The 23250-nt window shown below is 43.2% G+C and overlaps 1 protein-coding gene across 1 annotated transcript in view; it reads left to right on the top strand.

Annotated features, from left to right (window-relative positions):
- Positions 1-19671, top strand: part of LOC126252896 (collagen alpha-1(XV) chain-like) — a 269979-nt gene extending 250308 nt beyond the window's left edge. The window contains exons 8-10 of the mRNA XM_049953866.1: positions 1815-2009; positions 7029-7144; positions 16203-19671. Coding sequence (XP_049809823.1) covers positions 1815-2009; positions 7029-7144; positions 16203-16512 — 621 coding nt within the window. The 3' untranslated portion in view covers positions 16513-19671. The remainder of the gene's footprint in view (positions 1-1814; positions 2010-7028; positions 7145-16202) is intronic.
- The last annotated feature ends 3579 nt before the right edge of the window (positions 19672-23250 follow it).

Genomic DNA, 23250 nt, shown 5'->3' with positions numbered 1-23250 from the left:
ATTTTCCTTTTTGTCTGTTTGTCGATAATTTTCCACTGTATTTCTAAAATTATAATTGAACGTATTTGCTATCTGGGACTTTCCATTTAATTCGGTAGTGAAGTTACCCTGTTCTGTGGCCAGTTGTCCTGTCTTTCGTTTCAGTACATTCTATGTAGTCTTTACGTCTGTGATCGGAATTGCTGATATCTGATATATATTCGGATGAGTCTTAAAAAAATCTTAGTATTTTTTTTTGTACTGTACAATACTTAAGGATGTTTGCTTATTCTTGCTAATAGGTAAAGGTCTCTTTTCCTTTGACGAGATACTACTGATACTTCACACCCTCTAGTGAGCCAAGACTTTTTACATGGCAGTTTAATGTCCTTCCCGATTAGCTTACGCAGAAAGGTATTATCAAAATATGGTATGAATTTATCATGGAATAGATTAAATTTTATGTGAGCATTTAGTTCATTGCAAATTTCATCCCACTTCATCTCTCGTAAACTTTTCTTAGAAATACCTGTTCCAGGATGACTAACTATTGCAAATGATTTTGACGTAGTAGTATCAGTACTGTAAGACTATCTTATTTACCTAACTAAGTGTGCATCATAATCAGAAACAACGTTTGTTACTCCGTATACAGTTGTTATACAATTATTTTCTAGCTTTCAGCCTCATAATAACAAAAAAATTTGAATCACAATCATATTGTCTTTATCCACCTTTGTTGGAAAGTTTATTACTGAGATACTTAGTTCAAATTTAGGATGCAAATAAGGTTTCCAGATTTTTTCTGTGAAAATCCTTTAGAAAATCTACTTTGAAATCACCACAAACTATTAACTGCTTTCTGACAGATAGCTTGCTACGGAATCCAAATTACTAGCAAACACTTCAAAATCTTCCAGTGGGAAAATAGAGTTACAATCGCAACTGAACTAATTTTCAACACTAACCTACAAGCACACAAATCTCTTGTAGTGATCATCACAAAATCAATTTGGCTCTGAGCACTATGGGACTTAACATCACTGGTCATCAGTCCCCTAGAACTTAGAACTACTTAAACCTAACTAACCTAAGGACATCACACACATCCATGCCCGAGGCAGGATTCGAACCTGCGACCGTAGCGGCCACGCGGTTCCAGACTGAAGCGCCTAGAACCGCACGGCCACAGCGGCCGGCTATTTGTCTCCACGTTTTGAAATTGTGTTCGGTCTTAATAAATACAACGATACCTCCTTTTCCCATGTTAGTTATACATTAGTAAGATGCTAGAGTGTAAACATATATATTTAATGTCTCTATCACCTGTGGTTTTGTGGAGGTGAAATATGCACAGAATATCTACCTTTTCAGATAACAAAAAGCTTTTTTATTTAATTGATCAGTCCTGTAATATTCTGATGAAATTAGTAAACCTTACTTTCGTGTGGACTCTTAAGCATTTCTGGGGTTCATCCGTTATTTTAACTTATTGCACAGCAGGTTTCGCCAATGAAGACTCTCATGTAAAAATAAATAAAAAAACCGTTTTGTCACCAATAACCGTGGTGATCTGGCTTTGTGTGTCGCTGTATTTTGTCGGGATACAGAACAGTGTATCACAATCAACTTTAACCACAGGAATAAAGATACGCTTGTGACAGAACCTAACACAGTAACTTGAAGCTCACTGTTATCTGAATCAGTAAATGTATTTCTATGGTGCGAGTAATGTTTGTTTAGCAGTTGACACAGTATGGAAAGAATAGATAAGAATAATGGACCTAAGATGGAACCTTGTGGGACACCAAAACGGAGCCCTCCTGTGCCCGCAGCTCCGGCTGGCGGCGCTGAACGAGCCGCTGTCGGGCGACATGCACGGCATCCGGGGCGCGGACAACGCGTGCTACCGGCAGGCGCGCAGGGCCGGCTTCCGGGGAACCTTCCGGGCGCTGCTGGCGTCGCGCGTCCAGAACGCAGACTCCATAGTGCGGCCCGCAGACCGCTCGCTGCCCGTCGTCAACACCAAGGTACCGCGCTCTGCTCTCTCTGTTACAGCAAGTCTAACGTGGCGTGCAAATCTAATAATATTCATCAGGTGCCATTGCTGTTGGAAGCTGTGTTTCCATAGTGGCTATAAACAAATTGTCGAGTTCATGCAACTGGCAGTTAACATTTGACAAGCATCTGATTAAGCCATTGTTACTGTTGTTACAGAGCATGGAAAATAATTTATTTTTATCTTCGAATTGTTATTCATCATTGTAACACAAGGGATGGACTGATAAACATACCAAAAATCAGATAAGTGCTGTGAACAAGAATGGAAAGCCTTTTACGTTTAATTTAACTAGCTTAATTGCGCCTGTAGAAGAGTGCTGACGATGGAAAGCTCTCATGTCACATAACTAAGGGCATCAGAACGGAGGTTAGTGAAAATAATAAAAACAATCGTAATATGTGATCGCTTTACTAAAGTGTAGTAGGTATCTCCCCTGGGGGTAGCTTGCGGTCATGGGGCCGTTACTGTTCACAGTATAGGTAGACGTGATCCAGTAACAACTGAAGCTCGGTGTGGATGTTAGCAAACGATGCTGTTGTTTACAAAAAGGTAGTATGCCACAAAACTACAGCGAAGTCTGGGAAGACTTGCAGAGTACCGACGGCAGGCAATTGACAGCGAACGTAGAGAACGCAAGATATTGCGTATGAACAATGTACGAGATCAATTGCCGTTCGATTCTACTTTACCCCTTAAATCACTGGAAACAGTAGCAACCGTAAAGGATCTGGGAATAATACTTCAGAGAGCCATAAATTGGAATGGCCACATGAAACGTATTGTACGAAGAGCAGACGCCAGGTACAGATTCATTGGTAAAATAACGAAGTAATATAATTCATGCACGAAAAATAGTGGCTCACTGTTACTTTAGCCGATTCTTGCTTGCATTAATAAAGGAGACAGACAAGAACCAAAGAAGAGTGGCATGTTCGTCACGTGATTGTAAGCGCGAGTCCGTTACAGAGATGCTCCACAAACTCTTCTGGCAGAAGTTAAAAGAGAGGCGTTGTGCATCAGGGAAATTTTCGCTATTGAGTTTGTGGGAACATGTGCTCTAAGAACTGTGGAGCAACATACTACCTGTTCACACACATGTTTCGCGAAATGGCTGTTGCGACAGAATTTGAGAAATAACCCTGCGCCGTCCATAGCTGACAAATAGTGTCTGTTCACTGTGACTTTTACGACTTACGAAAAGGTAAGTGGTTTATTAAGAAGCTGAGCTTCACACTACTACAGTGTTAAAAAAAATATGATTTTTGAACGTCGTACTTCCATCAAAATCAACCGAGAAACGTTACATAAATAACAAATCAAGCGAAATGAAAATTATCATTGTTCTTTTCTCACAAGGAACGTGAATCTACTGATGAAATAATAAGTTCGTAGATCGTACCTTGAGGCATATACCAGTCGTTCGCATGACTACATGCCTCTCCCTTCTCCTTTTCGTTTCATTCCCAGCCTAATTCCCTCTCCCACTTCATACTGCTTCTTCATCGTTTTGTGTACTTTTCTACCATAGTAGTAATTTTCACCATTCCTACCCCACTGAGTAGTCGTGAATTTATTATAGCACTTTATGTTTACACGTTTTCATCAACTATTATATTAAGTAAACATGGATTATGTACCGTGAGCCTTTGACAGAAGTGGTAAAACACTGTTTGCAATACAGATGAACTATTTCTCGTCGTGCATCAGTGTGCGACTTTTATATCGATCTAGGACTGAGAATTTACGCTATGATAAATTTCGCAGCGTGAAAATCGGAAAAATGGATTTTCCCCCTTTCCCCGAGTGGACAGTTGGACCGTTCGAGCAGGGGACGCTTGAATGAGCGTGGCGAAGTCGAAAGAAATTTGTCGCTGCGTAGAAAGCGACTAATTTGACATCTGCCGGACTTCAACGGAACTACGTGCATCGAACACTTCGAGCGAGCATAAACAGCAGATGCAGGCCTCTGTAACATTTCTAAACGGGTGAAAGGTTGTTCCTCGAGTACGTGAGGAGCGTGGCCTGTCCTCAGTACGAAAACACTTATAGTATGTAACCAAATTGATTGCACTGTGTGATGTTAGGGCAACCGGTTAACACGAAGGACGCGTATTCTTGCCTTATTTTATGTATTCTCTATTAGGGGCTAAACATTGCGATAACTGTACAGTAGCAAACGCCAAAATCGAGATTTGTCTCCGCTAGGCATTTTAAGTTGTGTGGCGGAGAGAACTTTATGTACTGTCTTCGCTTCCACTTTGTATAATGTCTTCGCTTCCCCTCCCACTTTCCTGTACCAAGCTTCTCAACCACCCTCCCCCCTTGTTCCAGTCGCGAAATGTTTTTCTTTCACGGTCCTTTGTGAGATAGACGAGAAAAAATGTGTTAATTTCGACGGCGCACCACGTCGTGTTACAGAACACCTCTCTTGCAGCGTTTGCCATTTGACTTGGGCTAGTATCCTTGACACGTTTCTCGTTCTTACTAAATGAATCCGTGATGAAATGTGCTGCTCTTCTTTGAGTCTTCTCTGTTTACCGTAAATAGTACCCAGTAGTGGACACAGGCTCAGACAGGATACTGAGGGATCGGTCAAACTAGATTTTTCCCTTTCGCGGAGGAATCCTGAGTACTCTTCCAGTGACTCTAAGTCCAGCTTCTATCTTTATTACGATGCTTATTATCTGGCCCTCCCACTGCTTATTGGACACATCCCGGATATTTAATGGATTATTACAAACTACACCAGTCACTTTAGAAATTTTTAAGGTGCTATATCGTTAGACAGCCTTGGATGCTTTGCAGGCTCAATAAATAAAAGGCAATCACAGATTTTTTTGGATCAGTCCGTGATGATGAAAACATGGATGTAGATGGTACATGCTAAACGTATGAAAGGTGCTTTCAGTAGAAAACAGTAACTATAATATGAGAAAATACACCTACGACATTATTCGAGCGAAAAATTACTGGTGCAGGAAGAGCTTTGCTTTAATTACGCATAGCCCTCGACTTGATCCGCGTGAACTCAAATTCACGAAGAAATAGCACCCATTAAAGAGCAGTGCTCACGTTTGAGAGCTGATGCGCATCCCGCCAACATATAAACTCAGCGTCCCGGGAAAGACTTTTGCACAAAGGACAAATGAACAACTGAAGGAAAAGCTCGTCTAAAGGGACAGTTGGATGGCATTCTTGACTAAGAAGCCCCGACCGGTTGGTTCGGCCACCCAATTCGAAATGGTTTTGCTCCGCATAATGACGCTTGGAATTTCACCCAGGACCCTGGCACAGCGTCAGGTAATTGTACTACTGGCCATTAAAATTGCTACAACAAGAAGAAATGCAGATGATAAACGGGTATTCATTAGACAGATACTGTATATTATACTAGAACTGACATGTGACTACATTACCACACAATTTGGGTGCATAGATCCTGAGAAATCAGTACCCAGAACAACCAGCTCTGGCTGTAATAACGGCCTTGATACGCCTTGGCATTGAGTCAGAGCTCGGATGGCGTGTACAGGTACAGCTGCCCATGCAGTTTCAACACGATACCACAGTTCATGACGAGTAGTGACTGGCGTATTGTGATGAGCCAGTTGCTCGGCCACCAGTGATCAGACGTTTTCAATTGGTGAGAGATCTGCAGAATGTGCTGACCAGGGCAGCAGTCGAACATTTTCTGCATCCAGAAAGGCCTGTACAGGACTTGCACCATGCGGTCGTGCATTATCCTGCTGAAATTTATGGTTTGGCAGGGATCGAATGTAGGGTAGAGCCACGGGTCGTAACACATCTGAAATGCAACGTCCACTGTTCAAAGTGCCGTCAATGCGAACAAGTGGTGACCAAGACGTGTAACCATTGGCGACCCTTACCATCACGCCGGGTGATACGCCAGTATGGCGATGACTAATACACGTATCCTATGTGCGTTCACCGCGATGTCGCCAGACACGGATGCGACCATCATGATGCTGTAAACAGAACCTGGATCCATCCGAAAAAATTACGTTTTCCCATTCGTGCACAGAGGTTCGTCGCTGAGTACACCATCGCAGGCGCTCCTGTCTGTGATGCAGCGTCAAGGGTAACCGCAGCCATGGTCTCCGAGCTGATAGTCCGTGCTGCCGCAAACGTCGTCGAACTGTTCGTGCAGATGGTTGTCGTCTTGCAAACATCCCCATCTGTTGACTCAGAGATCTAGACGTGGCTGCACGATCCGTTATACCCGTGCGGATAAGATGCCTGTCATCTCGACAGCTAGTGATACGAAGCCGTTTGGATCCAGCACGGCGTTCCATATTACCCTCCTGAATCCACCGATTCCATATTCTGCTAACAGTCATTGTATCTCGACCAACGCGAGCAGCAATGTCGCGATACGATAAACCGCAATCGCGATAGGCTACAATCCGACCCTTATCAAAGTCGTGTTGGTACGCATTTCTCCTCCTTACACGAGGTATCACAACAACGTTTCACCAGGCAACGCCGGTCAACTGCCGTTTGTGTATGAGAAATCGGTTGGAAACTTTCCTCATGTCAGCACGTTGTAGGTGTTGCCACCGGCGCCAACCTTGTGTGAATGCTCTGAAAAGCTAATCATTTGCATATCACAGCATCTTCTTGCTGTCGGTTACATTTCGCGTCTGTAGCACGTCATCTTCGTGGTGTAGCAATTTTAATAGCCAGTAGTGTACAAACTTTAGGCCATCACCTCTAAATACGGGGGTAGGATTCGAAGCGGATACCTCCGAGTGCCACCTCACCACAATGCGTTAGCGACCTCGGCAAAGGATGACAAGTGTGTCCCCACAGCTAATTGTAGTTTATGTTTTTCACTCGAGAAGTTATCATTTACTCTACTCCAAGAAAATGCTATAAAGAGCTTAATGAAGCGGTCATAAATCTTCCCCAGACGAGCGATCTGTGCTGTCCATCTCATTGTACTGACAATATGCTTCTCTGTTTCCAGGGCGAAATCTTGTTCACTTCGTGGAGAGATATGTTCAACGGCGACGAAGCACCCTTCCCGCGAGCAGCGAGAATTTTCAGCTTCAACGGCAAGAACATCATGACCGACTACGGGTGGTAAGTCCATTTGTTGAAGTCTAGTCAGTAACACGGTTCTGTCTCTGTGCTTTATGAAAGCGACAGACGTTAAATGCCTATGGGCAACTAGATGAGCTGATTCTTTCTTTGCTTATACAGCAGCATCTACCTTCAGTGTATAGGACGGGCGTTCCATAAGTAACGCAACAAATGTTTCTTCTTGACTAATTTCGTTTGATAAATGCAGAATTTGTTGTGGGAAGCCCCTACAGTTTCACGAATTTCCTATATGAGGCGGTGCTATACATAGAATTCAAAATGGCGTCTTGACGGAGGTGCGTCCCAAGCCGAGAGCTGTCTTTAAGTTTCTTTTCCTTGAAAACAAGAGCATTTCAGACATTCATAGTCGCTTGCCGAGTGACTATGGAGACCTGACGGTGAACAAAAGCACGGTGAGTCGTTGGGCGAGGGTGTCACCATCGCAACAAATTCGCGTAAACCGATCCGCATGCCGGCCGACCGCACACATCTGTGACACCTGCGATGTTGGAACGTCAGGACACACTCACTGGAGGTTATTGACTATCGCCATCAAACACATCGCTGCACAGCGGGACGTCTCTGTCGCTATGCACTCTCGTCCATTACATGGGATACTCAAAAGTGCCCGCTGTGTTCGTCGCAGAAGAACATAAAAAGCAACGGAGGACCATCTGTGCGGAATTGCTTGCGCGTTAAGAGGCTGATGGTGGCAGTTTTGTGTCGAACGTGGGTCCATCACTTCGGACCGTAAACAAACCAGCGAACCCTGGAGTGGCGCCACACCACCTCTCGTCTGAAGAAAAAGTTCGAAATCGAACCCTCAGACGGTAAAGGCGTGGCGATCGTCTTCTGGGACTCAGGAGGGGTTATTCTGTTTGATGACCTCTCTCATGGTGCAACGATCAACTCTGAGTACCGGGTGGTCAAAAAGTCAGTATACATTTGAAAACATAATAAACCACGGAATAATGTAGATAAAGAGGTAAAAATTGACAGACATGCTTGGAATGTCATGGGGTTTTATTAAAACAAAAAAAAAGTTCACAAAATGTCCGACAGATGGTGCTGGACAGCAAAACGTCAGTGACTGCGCATGACAATCGTGTATAAAAGGAGCTGTAATGAGAGAGAGAATCAGATGCACCAGCAGTCGCAGCATGTTCACGTTGCCTAAAAAGGCGCTTTCAGAGAAGCTGTATTATCAGAATGGGGAATGTGCTAGGTCAGCGTCACGATCCTATCGCCATAGGAAGGGGATTCGAACGGGTGAAGGTCCGTTGACAAATCCAGCTGTGGCGAGAATGATTTCGAAGTTCGAAGCCACGGGTTATTTAGACGATAGACCCCGTAGTGGCCGACCGAGCACAAAGCGTAATGCTGCTGAGACAGTTCAGGAAGAAATGGAGACTGTAGCGGGATCGTCTATGCACGGGGAAGTCATTGTTCGTGCAGTTGCATGTCGCACCGGCATTCCATACACTATTGTTTGGTTGGCACTGAGGCGTACCCTCCGATGCTATCCGTACAAAATCCATCGGCATCATGAACTGCTATCTGGCGATTTACTGAAGCGGAGGGCATTTGCGGTGTGGGCGTTTCAAAAGATGGCGGAAGATGACGATTGGTTGAGTAACGTGTTGTGGACAGACGAAGCTCATTTCACGCTCCGAGGGTCTGTCAACGCCCACAACTGCAGAATTTGGGCTACCGAAAGTCCTAGAACTGTCGTGGAAACTCCATTGTACGAGGAGAAAATCTACCACATCTACCGTTATTGGGCCTTTTTTCTTCGAGGAAATGCTTGATTCTGGTTTTGTAACTGTTACCGTGACGATATATTACAGAATCGCATCATCCCCAGATTGGCTGATAAACACCTGCTGGAACGTACGATGTTTATGCAGGATGGCGTTCCACCCTATATTGCTAGAGCGTGAAAGATTTCTTGCGTGCGTCGTTTGGTGATGATCGTGTGCTCAGCCGCCACTTTCGTCATGCTTGGCCTCCCAGGTCCCCAGTCTTCAGTCCGTGCGATTGTTGGCTTTGGGGTTACCTGCAGTCGCAAGTGAATCGTGATCGTCCGACATCTCTAGGGATGCTGAAAGACAACATCCGACGCCAATGCCTCACCATAACTCCGGACATGCTTTACAGTGCTGTTCACAACATTATTCCTCGACTGCAGCTATTGTTGAGGAATGATACTGGACATATTGAGCATTTCCTGTAAAGAACATCATCTTTGCTTTGTCTTACTCTGTTATGCTAATTATTGCTATTCTGATCAGATGAAGCGCCATCTGTCGGACTTTTTTGATCTTTCGTGTTTTTTTGGTTCTAATAAAATCCCATGTCATTCCAAGCACGTGTGTCGATTTCTACCTCTCTATCTACATTATTCATTGATTTATTCAGTTTTCAAATTTATACTGACTTTTTGATCACCCGGTATATTGTGTTACGCTCAAAATATTGAAGAAACGACTTCTGCGTGTTCGTCAGCACAAAAAGCAAACGAAATTCTCCACGAGAACTCAAGGTCTCTTACAAGTCTGCGCACCAGAAAGGAGACAGCGAAACTTGACTGGACTGTTCCTCCTCAACCTCTCTACAGCCTGGATCTCGCGACCTTCCGACTTCCACCTGTTTGGCGCAATCAAGTATGCACTCAGCTGGAAGCAGTAACTGGATGACAGGGAGGTTGTGTCGCCGGTGTAGAAAGACGGAGGCTCTGACGTTGACCAGTAGAATGGCAGCATGCGGGATGACAGGCCCTCACCGTAAGGCCGTCGAATTGAAAGGAGATTATGTTAAAAAATCCGGTTTTGTAGCTACAACGGGAATAACCTGCTGCATTGTAATCCTGAATAAAACCAAACTGCTCTGAGGAAAAATTGTGTTACGTTACCTACTGAGCGCCCCTCGTATTATTCCTACGTCTCATTTATATTGTTCTCAATTCATTTACTGTTTTTGTCTTGTTTGGCGAATAGTTGGATACTGTATTTAGTAATGGCCCACTTATAGTTTACTTCATTACCCAACCCTAGTTGTCTGCGGATGTCTTATGTAGTGCCATCTGAGAAGATAAGCACGGTCCATACCGGAGGAAATTTCTCTCTCCGATGATAGTAAATGAGAAAAAAATGTTGCAGAAAGAGCGATGTCAAGACCTTGGCCCCGCTGTGCAGACCACGTCTGTATTTGTATAGCAATGGGCAGCCGATGCCTCGGCGAGAATGAGGCAGCCGCCAATTAGAATACGACCACGGCGGCCATACAATAATTTATTTAAAATATTCAGTAATAAACGAAGTGCAAAAGGCTAGGCAGGGATGGCTGGAGGACAAATGTAAGGATGTAGAGGCTTATCTCACCAGGGTTAAGATAGATACTGCCTACAGAAAAATTAAAGAGACCTTTGGAGAAAAGATAACCACATGCACGAATATAAAGAGCTCAGATGGAAACCCAGTTCTAAGCAAAGAAGGGAAAGCATGAAGGTGGAAGGAGTATATAGAGGGCGATGTACTTGAGGACAACATAGTGGAAATCGAAGAGGACGTAGATGAAGATGCAAAGGGAGATATGATACTGCGTGAAGAGTTTGACAGAGCACTGAAAGATCTGAGTCGAAACAAGACTCCGGGAGTAAATAACATTCCAATAGAACTACTGACAGCCTTGGGAGAGCCAGTCCTGACAAAACTCTACCACCTGGTGAGCAAGATGTATGAGACAGGCGAAATACCCTCGGACTTCAAGAAGAATACAATAATTCGAATCCCAAAGATAGCAGATGTTGACAGATGTGAAAATTACGGAACTATCAGTTTAATAAGTCACAGCTGCAAAATGCTAGCCGGCCGGTGTGGCCGTGCGGTTAAAGGCGCTTCAGTCTGGAACCGCGTGACCGCTACGGTCGCAGGTTCGAATCCTGCCTCGGGCATGGATGTGTGTGATGTCCTTAGGTTAGTTAGGTTTAATTACTTCTAAGTTCTAGGCGACTGAGAAGTTAAGTCGCATAGTGCTCAGAGCCATTTTGCAAAATTCTAACGCGAATTCTTTACAGACGAATGGAAAAACTGGTAGAAGCCGACCTCCGGGAAGATCAGTTTGGATTCCGTAGAAATATTCGAACACGTGAGGCAATACTGACCCTACGACTTATCATAGAAAGAAGATTAAGGAAATGCAAAACTACGTTCCTAGCATTTGTAGACTTAGAGAAAGCTTTTAACAGTGTTGACTAAAGTTGGGAGGGGTAAAATAGGGGGAACGAAAGGCTATTTACAATTTGTACAGAAACCAGATGGCAGTTACAAGAGTCGAGGGGCACGAAAGGGGAGCAGTGGTTGGGAAGGGAGTGAGAGAGGGTTGTAGCCTCTCCCTGATGTTACTCAATCTGTATATTGAGCAAGCAGTGAAGGAAACAAAAGAAAATTTCGGAGTAGGTATTAAAATCCATGGAGAAGAAATAAAAACTTTGAGGTTCGCCGATGACATTGTAATTCTGTCAGAGACAGCAAAGGACTTGGAAGAGCAGTTGAACGGAATGGATGGTGTCTTGAAGGGAGGATATAAGATGAACATCAACAAGAGCAAAACGAGGATAATGGAATGTAGTCGAATTAAGTCGGGTGATGTTGAGTGTATTAGATTAGGAAATGAGACACTTAAAGTAGTAAAGGAGTTTTGCTATTCGGGGAGCAAATTAACTGATGATGGTCAAAGTAGAGAGGATATAAAATGTAGACTGGCAATGACAAGGAAAGCGTTTCTGAAGAAGAGAAATTTGTTAACATCGAGTATAGATTTAAGTGTCGGGAAGTCATTTCTGAAAGTATTTGTATGGAGTGTAGCCATGTATGGAAGTGAAACATGGACGGTTAATAGTTTGGACAGGAAGAGAATAGAAGCTTTCGAAATGTGGTGCTACAGAAGAATGCTGAATATTAGATGGGTAGATCACATAACTAATGAGAAGGTATTAAATAAAATTGGGGAGAAGAGGAGTTTGTGGCACACCTTGACTAGAAGAAGGGATCGGTTGGTAGGACATGTTCTGAGGCATCAAGGGATCACCAATTTGGTACTGGAGGGCAGCGTGGAGAGTAAAACTCGTAGAGGGAGACCAAGAGATGAATACAGTAAGCAGATTCAGAAGGATATAGGCTGCAGTAGGTACTGGGAGATGAAGAAGCTTGCACAGGATATAGTATCATGGAGAGCTGCATCAAACCAGTCTCAGGTCTGAAGACCACAACTCAAATGAGTCCTCTGTTTGAATTGGTCTCGTAAAGTTCGAACTCATTTTAATGGACATAATTGTGACTTGTGCGACAGCTGAAATTATGAAACAGCAGAGGTGCACTACTGTATAAATTCGAGGAAATAAGTAATGAGCTACGAGAGCACGCTTCCTGGACCGGTCCAAATATCCATCTGTCCTTGGCTGCTTCTGTAAGCGTGCTCGGATAGCCGAAGCGGTTAACGTGACAGCTGTCGACAAATGGGAAATCCGGATTCGAGGCCCACTTCGGCAAAAATTCACATTTGTGCTGAGATATTATACAGCGAAAGCGGAACCATAATCACATTTTGCGAGTTAATTCTTAATTTAGGTAGTAGTTAGTGGCTTAATGCTTACAGCCTCTGCCATTAACAGCAATGAGCGCTAAATTATTGTTAACTGGAAGGAGTATGACTCATACTGACATGAACTCAGTGAAACATATTGAAATCGAGATGCGGCAGTCTAGCAATGAAGTGACGCATTTCACAAGGTTGAATGCATTAAAAAATAGCGTCCTGCCACACTTCGTGTTTCTAATACGTTTTGTGTGCAGAACACCTGTCTTCTGAATACCACTCTGCAGTCTATATAAAAATACTGAGTAACCGAGACACTTTTGTAATAATTATTTCCGAACCTTCTGCTATTTCACTGCGGTCAGAGTAAATATTTAAAAAAAGAATCGTATGAATATGTAATGAACTGCTACGTCGTAAAGAAAAATTAATTAACTGGACCTTTGACTTTGACACAGATAAGACAGGTACTGGGTTGAAACTCTTTTTTTTTTTCTAGATGCAGAGGTTTTAAAATTTTGACCTGTAAAACATAAAAATCCGTGAAAAAATTGCCTATAGGTGAATATGTTTCCTTGGTAGCTGCTATAAGGAGAGACCGGGTTAGGTACAGGATGAGTTGGCGATCGGAGGTTTCTTTTTGTTCGGTTGTCAGAGAACGCCAGGCAGAGTCAAAGAAAACCGCTACAACTAACAATGAAAACTCCGTCTCTCGTGGCAGGCGAAGTACGCACAGTCGCCGTAAAATTTTCTGGAAACACTATCCGAATGAGAAGGTTGAACAACAGTGGCAGTAAGATATATCTTCTTACTAACAAACTGGTTGCTTAGGCAACGTCTTTAACACAAGAGCTGACAGCGGAATGTTGAACGTAGTTCGGGCCATGATGGAAGTAGTTCCGCACAGTACTTTTAATTCGCGAAGAAATCACTACTCACTCGGCTGCTAAACAGAATAATCGTTTTATGAAGGTCCGAGTATCCAACATAGAAAAAAAGTTCATAGACGATACTTACCTTCTTTTTCGCAAAAAAAAATATTCTTCATAATTGCGATTACAAGTTGTGTCTCCTCTGCACTTCAAATTACGTCTATATACATAGTACGTATCGCACACCCGAAAACCGATGTCCAAAAGCCATTCCTTATTTCCACAATTTACAAAATTTCACAACAAAGAGCGTTGTCGTTTCAATTACGATGGTGCACCATCACAGCCGGAATATTACAGTAATATACTACTGGCCATTAAAATTGCTACACCACGAAGATGACGTGCTACAGACGCGAAATTTAACCGACAGGAAGAAGATGCTGTGATATGCAAACGATTAGCTTTTCAGAGCATTCACACAAGGTTGTCGCAGGTGGCGACATCTACAACGTGCTGACATGAGGAAAGTTTCCAACTGATTTCTCATAGACAAAGAGCAGTTGACCGGCGTTGCCTGGTGAAACGTTGTTGTGATGCCTCGTGTAAGGAGGAGAAATGTGTACCATCAAGTTTCCGACTTTGATAAAGATCGGATTGTAGCCTATCGCGATTGCGGTTTATCGTATCGCGACACTGCTGCTCGCGTTGGTCGAGATACAATGACTGTTAGCAGAATATGGAATCGGTGGGTTCAGGGGGGTAATAAGGAACGCTGTGCTGGATCCCAACGGCCTCGTATTACTAGCAGTCGAGATGACAAGCATGTTATCCGCACGGCTGTAACGGATCGTGCAGCCACGTCTCGATCCCTGAGTCAACATATGGGGACGTTTGCAAGACAACAACCATCTGCACGAACAGTTCGACGACGTTTACAGCAGCATGGACTATCAGCTCGGAGTCCATGGCTGCGGTTATCCTTGACGCTACATCACAGACAGGAGCCCCTGCGGTGGTGTACTCCCCGACGAACGTGGGTGCACGAATGGCAAAACGTCACTTTTTCGGATGAATCTATGTTCTGTTTACAGCATCATGATGGTCGCATCCGTGTTTGGCGACATCGGGGTGAACGCACATAGGATGCGTGTATTAGTCATCGCCATACTGGCGTATCACCCGGCGAGATGGTATGAGGTGCCATTGGTTACACGTCTCGGTCACCTCTTGTTCGCATTGACAGCACTTTGAACAGTGTACGTTACGTGTCGTGTTACGACCCGTGGCTCTACCCTTCATTCGATCCCTGCCAAACCCTACATTTCAGCAGGATAACGCACGACCGCATGTTGCAAAGTCCTGTACAGGCCTTTCTGGATACAGAAAATCTTCGACTGCTGCCCTGGCCAGCATATTCTCCAGATCTCTCACCAACTGAAAACGTCTGGTCAATGGTGGCCGAGAAACTGGCTCGTCACAATACGCCAGTCACTACTCGAGATGAGCTGTGGTATCGTGTTGAAGCTGCATGGCCAGCTGTACCTGTACAAGCCATCCAAGTTCTGTTTGACTCCATGCCCAGGCGTATCAAGAAGTTATTACGTCCAGAGGTGGTTTTTCAGGGTACTGATTTCTCAGGATCTATGCACGCAAATTGCGTGAAAATGTAATCAGACGTCAGTTCCAATATAACATGTTTGTCCAATGAATACCCGTTTATCATCTGCATTTCTTCTTGGTGTAGCAATTTTAATGGGCAGTAGTGTATTAGCTACGAGCTCCGCTACGCTATTTACGTTTTTATTTCATTCACAAAAAGTTAGCCTGGTGATGACTGGGTTTTGTGTGATGTCCTTAGGTTAGTTAGGTTTAAGTAGTTCTACGTTCTAGGGGACTGATGACCATAGATGTTAAGTCCCATAGTGCTCAGAGCCATTTGAGCACCAAAAAGTTAAGAAAATATGAGTGTGTTGCATACGCACATTCAATAAAAACAAGCGTCCTTTTCTCTTCACATAACAGATATGACGGAAATAACATAGGAATGTTATCCGGCCGGAGTGGCCGTGCGGTTCTAGGCGCTAGAGTCTGGAATCGAGGGACCGCTACGGTCGCAGGTCCGAATCCTGCCTCGGGCACGGATGTGTGTGATGTCTTTAGGTTAGTTAGGTTTAATTAATTCTAAGTTCTAGGCGACTGATGATCTCAGAACTTAAGTCACATAGTGGTCAGAGCCATTTGAACCACATAAGAATATTACTAGACACCAAAGAACTGTCCGTTGACATTGAGAGGGACATTACAAAGGGTAGTTTCATTATGTCCCGGTATGTTCCATAGAAACTCCATCCGCATCAAACTGCGTGACAATACTTGCGATTAGCGTACCTGCTGTGACAGGCTGTGAGAGCTTGGTTCAAATGGCTCTCAGCACGATGGGACTTAACATCTGAGGTCATCAGTCCCCTAGAACTTAGAACTACTTAAACCTAACTAACCTAAAGACATCACACAACACCCAGTCTTCATGAGGGTGTGAGAGCGGTAGGAACCGAGGAAGCGAGCCGACGCAGGGACGGCTGTTGCAGGTCGAAGAAGTTGGTGTGGCACGGCTCGACGCCGGAGGGGGAGCGCAAGATGGACGCCTACTGCGACGCGTGGCAGTCGACGAGCGGTGAGGGCCTGGCGTCGCCTTTGGCGTCGGGGCGCCTCCTGGCGCAGGAGAGGTTCGCGTGCGGCGCGCGGCTCGCCGTGCTGTGCATAGAGGCCAGCAGCCAGCTGCCGGCCCGGAGGCGGCGACGCGGCGCCGGAGGCGGCGGCGGCGGCGGCGGCGACGAGGACGAAGACGACGGTGACAGCCCGGGAGGGTACGGGCCGCTGGACGACGAGCACCAGTGAGAGCAGGCTCCGAGTCTGCCGGAAAACAACCGCGACAGTACAGAAGAGACAAGAGAGTGTGCTGGGAGTTTTGGACAACTGTGGATCAAACGCAACCCCCCGTAATCGTCTGATTCTTGTGTACTTGCGTAGGCTTCCACCCATGAACATCAGATAGTATGCGTTCATCACGGAAAATGTAAATTTTAATGTCTTTCATACAATCTTGCATAAAACGTCCTTTGCACTTACAAACTATTACGGATCGTTTCTGTGACTGGCTCACATGATACCACTCTACAAACAGAAATAAAAGTATGAAATCTTCATTTTCTTTCTTACATGTAATTCCTTCGTTCGATCAAACTAGTTGCGGTTTCAATTATTTTCACAAGTACCCTGACTGAGGTAAAAATTAGTATGAACTTACTAACAACTTACACAAAAAACTGAAAACCGCTTAACAAGGTTGTTTTTCAGTTGTCCCTTTCCGACTTCCCCTTTTTGACAGATAGTTCCCCTCTTCCGTCTAATTTGTTGTGGTTTCTCCCTCATAAGTGCCCTGACCGAGGAAAAAAGGTGAACACGACACCTATTAACAACTTACATAAACCATTGAAAGACTCCTTAACAAGGAAGTTCTTCACTCTCCCATTTCCAGTAAATATGATTACTGCAGTTTTGATTTTATAATCTAGGCAGTTGATATACATTGTTATCTACCTATCTGTGTATCCCACAAGCTGCCATGCACTGTGATTGCGGCAAAATGGTGTGCAATACTGCCTCACATCACAGAGTGAGAAATAATTGTGTCCATACATCTTAATGACCCTTGTAATACCTAGTGATAATTAATGGCACATAATATGGACAACAGTACTTCAAGTATCATGTGTATACTCAATACATTTTTTATCTATGTTGATGTATGTGTGATACCTTTCTAATTCACTTGTCATAAGGTGTATTTCATGACAATGTATGTGATCACTAGTCATCCAAGACCTTATCAGTTAAGTTCGCATGAAACTGTTAGATTGAGGAACTGTTAACCTATAGAAACACTACAGGTATGACTCTATCTGCTACCATAAATATCTTACCCCTTTTCTCAAGGAGCTGTAAGTCTGCACAGATAGAAGAATTTTATTTGATTCATCTTTCTATTACTACGATTCTACTGTATATTAATGAATATCTCTTTATCTAATGAATTCAGTTTTTGATAGACATTCCTTGCAACAATATTTGCAGAGTTTTAATATATACTACTCTATGTCAATGAGGTGAAAACAAGAATTTCTCTCTATATGTTTACCTATATCTGTCCATTAAGTTTGATCTACATACAATTTGAATTTTTAGAACTAGTACTTCTTATAATTTCTTCTATCACTCTCATATGGTTATGAATGCTGCAGTGATATATAATGCACTTTACCAGGTGACAAAATGTTACGTGATGTTTAGAACATAAATTTGTTGAACTATTCTTTCTAACCATGGGAACGCATCCTAAATGTTTTGGAATACAGTAAATGTTACTTGGGATAATTTTTGTAGGCTTCCCATTATAACAAAAATAATATGTAGGTTCGATTTATCCTTAGAATAGAAATAACATGTACAGTAAATTTATTTCAACATAACTTTCCTTAAAAATTCTTTTTTACTTCAATATTAACTGTTTATACTTATATAGCGTTCGAATCAAACAATGTCAAAATAATATTTTCATTCTGCATTTGATTACTATTTCAGGGATGATAATGAAATGATTTAATTTTCGAAACACACTTAAATGTACTGACAGAGACAACACATTTGTCAACTCTGAGACATGTAGTGCATTTATCAACAACAAGAATTACCGTCCTTAATTTTATAAGCTTATAATGAATGCTCATCTACATGTTACTTAATTGGACAATACCAGGTTCTGAGATTCCTGGGGTATATTTAAACCTCCTGATTGTTAACACAGACTCTAGTAAAGCTACCTTAAACTTGAGAAGAGTTTATAATACTTAATAATTCAAAAGGAAAATGGTGTAATTTTAACGTGTGGCACTGAATATAGATTGTACATTAGTTGGGAGTGTATATAACAAACGTGTTACATTTACAGAGAATAATAAAAGTGACTTTATTTTTCAACGCGTTAGTGTGCTACACGAGGCAATATTGGCACAAATATTCCCAAAGACGGGCAAGTTCATAAGATATGTGTGTACAGAATGTTGTTTAGTTCTTTCACCAGACACCTATTTTGAAGTCGCTATAAGAGATGTAGAACTGTAGGAATGGAAGAGTTGAGTGATTTTTAAGGTAGAAGATCGACTGTGTTGTGCGTGGTAGCTAGCTTATACGTGGCGATGCTATACTGATCCCTCTTCAGAATCCGGCCGCTTAAATTTTTGCACAAACTTGAAAGCGTTCCTTACTTCTAAACGTACCACAACTGCAGATATACTACCTACCGTCTGCATAACATGAATATTTGTAAAGTGAGAATGAACAAATGTCTGACCATCGTTTCACTGATACTGTTAAATTCCTCTCCTTCTCTTACACTATTCGCGTCAACAAGTAATGTTTGAATTCAGTGATCACTTTCTACTTACAGAATAGACGTAAAATATCCCTTGACAAGGCGAACAATTCCACTGCCATGTATTATTTGATATTTGCCGTAATATATGATGTACTTACTGTCGAATTGTTAAACATTTTTTTCTGTAATTAATTTTACATATCCACGACTATTTAACATATCTTCTTCGTACTTCAAAGACTTGCAAAAGATTTTATTATTGTTTCAAAAAAGTGGAAATGTGATGCGTATCTGTTCAATGAACAGTCTTACTTCACATTTTCATGCAACTGAAATCGTTATACGTTCTGGCGTGTGCAGTCATTCGGCTGCCTACCTTACTTTCTCATTTTCGCGGAAGGGGCGTTAAACCCACGGATAAAACCTAGGAAACTTAAAATGTCTCAAACTTCATGTAAGAATGGAAGTTTTTAAACGTTGTCTAACTGTTAAACAACATCCTTCCTTCTGTAACCTATACATTTTTGTCTAGTTAAGAATAACATTGTTGATGTTTAGAAGCTGTGTAGATCAATTATGATTTCAGTTACACTGGTGTGTGAAATAAATCTATGTCGAGTGTTTACGTCTGTTATTGTTTCTACAAGTAATCCCGAACTTCCATCATAAGTCATTCCATTTTCCAAAGTGTGTGATACTCATTGTTCAGTAGTATTGTTACTTATGGAGTGGTGGATTTTCTTCGAAATACGGTGTTTGCAGATGTTTGCTGAGAAATAAGGTAAGTTTTCTAGACTGTGAGTATGCCATCTATACAGACTGTATCATAGTTAACACAGAAACTAAATACACGACACAGCAGGATAAGCACCCTGTTACCACAGGTCCGCGATCTAGCGGCTTGTGAGGTAACTGCTAACGTGTGGTCATGGTACGCCGCTGAATCCATTATGAAATAGTGCCTCACTTAGCACAAACCATTTAAAACGTAAAATTTTCTATTAAGTTCCACCTGACGGCTCAAATTACACCTATGGCACACATTAACAAGGGATGAAATACACCTTCAGCAGGTAAGGTGTTACAATTTCCTGCACCCTATTGCCCGCTGGAGGAGGTTTTTCACATGTCGTCCTCTCACTTGGATACAACACTAACTTAACTGTTATATCTGCCGTGAGTTACATATACTTAACGGCCCCGAAACACCTCGTAACGCTAAACAAGACTGTAAAATTCACTGCACCATATTTTGAACGATATTCAACTCACGAATGTGGTTCAAGGTGAACAGGTCGAAATGGGCCTGTAGCTTGGCCTCCAGCACCACCCGATCGCAATACTCTGGAGTTTTTTTCTCGCTGGGATCGTATCGAATGTGAAGTGTTTAACGTACCCATCGAAATAGTAAAAACAAAAAAAAAACTGGATTTATTACGGTTATTTTCGTTCCAGTCAACATTGGAGAGCGGGAATAATAATTCTTCGAACGCCTGTACTTCAATCTCCAAGATGTTTCCGGTGTCGATGTCTAAGAGACCACAGAGAACACACAGTTTCCACTCTAAAAGTGAGATATATATAGAATGGTTTTAAGAGTGCCCGCCAGTTATGATTATTTAGTCATTTCTCTTCTCCAAATGCCCATGATTATTCACTCCGCCATCTCTTGTCTGCTTTCACTTGCCTGCCAGTCAATATTAACAGTAACCTAAGACATTTTTGGAGATAATGCATTTATGTACAATGAAGTGCTGTCTGAAAGAAAGAGCACAAATTACACAGTAAAATTTTGATAAGTTGTCAAACTGGTGCAAGGATTGAAAAATTCCTATTAATGTTGAGAAACTTAAAACTGTGCACTTCACATAATCTAAAAAGTAGTATCCTATGAGGCTACAGTATCACTGAGTTAAAATTAGAATCAGTCGATTTTTGATAACACCTAGGTGTAACAGTTTGTGGTGACAAGAAGTGGTATGCTTACAAAGAATCAGCTGCTAGTAGACTAAGGATTATTGGTACAATATTGCGAAAAATCGATGTCCCTGAAGCGGCATAATTTACGAAACGCTGGTGGGGCTCATTCCAGAATATTGCTCAAGTGTGTGGGAACTAAACAGGATTAACAGAAAACACTGAGTGTGTGTATACAAAGAAGGCTACTCGTATGGAGGAAGTTAGGCTCGACCCTAGCTAATGCCATGTACTTGAAAATAGATACCAAAAATTCTGTAGGAGTGTATTTTCAAAATCTGGAGCGTCAGTATTAAAATGGTAACATAAGAATATACTGGAAAACCCAAATTCTCGTTCACATATGCGCGGTGAAAACAAGCTAAGCCTAGTTAAATGGCGCTCAGAGGCATTTCTGCCGTCAGCCTTCCCACATTCCGTACACAATGCGATGAGGAACATGCCAATACTCGGTACAACGGAAAATACCCACTGCTATATACCGGGTGGCTCAAATGGCTCTGAGCACTATGGGACTTAACATCTATGGTCATCAGTCCCCTAGAACTTAGAACTAATTAAACCTAACTAACCTAAGGACAGCACACAACACCCAGCCATCACGAGGCAGAGAAAATCCCTGACCCCGCCGGGAATCGAACCCGGGAACCCGGGCGTGGGAAGCGAGAACGCTACCGCACGACCACGAGATGCGGGCTATATACCGGGTGGTTATAATTAAATTTTCCCTATTTAACACGTTGTAAGACAGAAACTAATTACCGTACAAGTACCATAATTCGTAACATTTATGTCCAGAGTATGAGGTGCATGGTTTCCATGCGACACAGCGCCACCGTCCAGTTCCAATAATGGCCTCCAGTTGCTGTGATCACTCACCGTCATTCGTAGTCTCACACACCTGACCAGTCGCAGTGCACTTGTTGACGTGTCAGCGAGAGGAGCAGGGCATTATTGGTAAAGCTCTAGTATCAAAACTACAGAAATGCTGCAGCTGCAATTCGAAAATTTTGCCGGCTGAAAGGATTACAGAAGGGTCTTCTTTCTCCAGCGCCTGTGTGTAGCATGATAAAGAAATTCGGATCACCTGGAGAACTGGGCGTCGCTCCGGGAAGAAGCCTATGACAGGTTGCACAACAGGTGCAATCGCTGTTGCTATGGCAGACAAACCTGTGTGCAGTTCCCTTTCGTCACGCAGTGATCGTGCTGCTTCACGACAGTTGAACATCCCGTGGTCCACTATGCAGAAGATGCTTTGAACCATTCTCAAATGGTGTCAATACAAGACACATATTGTACAGCAGCTTGCACCACAGGACGCACAACGACGTGTTGACTTCGCTCTCCACTTTCTCGCAAGGATTGAAGTTACCAAACGCCGGCCCTAGACCATCCTATGGACAAACGAAGCTCATTTTTCTCTGATGAGTGAGGTGGTGATGATGTTAGGTTTGTGGGACGCTCAACTGCGGGGTCACCAGCGCCTGTACAAAGTACCAATTTTTACACAGCCCAATTTTTGTACACAGTCCAGTCTAACCACCGTCACGAATGATGATGATGATGATGATGAAATGATGAGGAGAACACAGACACCCAGTCCCCAGGCAGAGAAAAATTCCCATCCTGGCCGGGAATCGAACCTGGGAGCCCATGACCCAGAGGCAGCACGAGCTGCGGACACGGGTGAGGGGAACACAAAGAACTGCTGAGTGTGGGGATCTTCAACTCCCGTCACTATGTATGAAGTTAGTCTGCATGGTGAAGGTGTCACCGTATGGTGTGGCCCCGGTTGGCGCTGAAGGACCAAAGATGTGCAGTGATGACTTGCCAGTGATACTGTAATGCTTCGCTTGCATGTCATACCCGCCCTATAGGAAAGAGACGAATTCACATCGCTCGTGAAGTTCATCTGCTTCTCCGAAATACATATGGAAACGATCGAATTATCAGCCGATCGTTTCCAAATGCTTGGCCGGCACGATCACATGATCTCACTCTCTGTAATGTCTAGTTGTGGGGCTACCTGAAGGATTGGGTTTGCCAGCGAAACATTCACACATGTGCTGATCTGAAGCGCAGCAGCCGGCCGCGGTGGCCGAGCGGTTCTAGGCGCTCAGTCCGGAACCGAGCGACTGCTACGGTCGCAGGTTCGAGTCCTGCCTCGGGCATGGATGTGTGTGATGTCCTTAGGTTAGTTAGGTTTAAGTAGTTCTAAGTTCTAG

Source organism: Schistocerca nitens, chromosome 4, assembly GCF_023898315.1.
Source record: "Schistocerca nitens isolate TAMUIC-IGC-003100 chromosome 4, iqSchNite1.1, whole genome shotgun sequence".
In the NCBI taxonomy this organism is placed as follows: Eukaryota; Metazoa; Arthropoda; class Insecta; order Orthoptera; family Acrididae; genus Schistocerca; species Schistocerca nitens.
The sequence above is the reverse complement of the archived record's forward strand: the minus strand, read 5'-3'. Positions and strand labels throughout refer to the sequence as shown.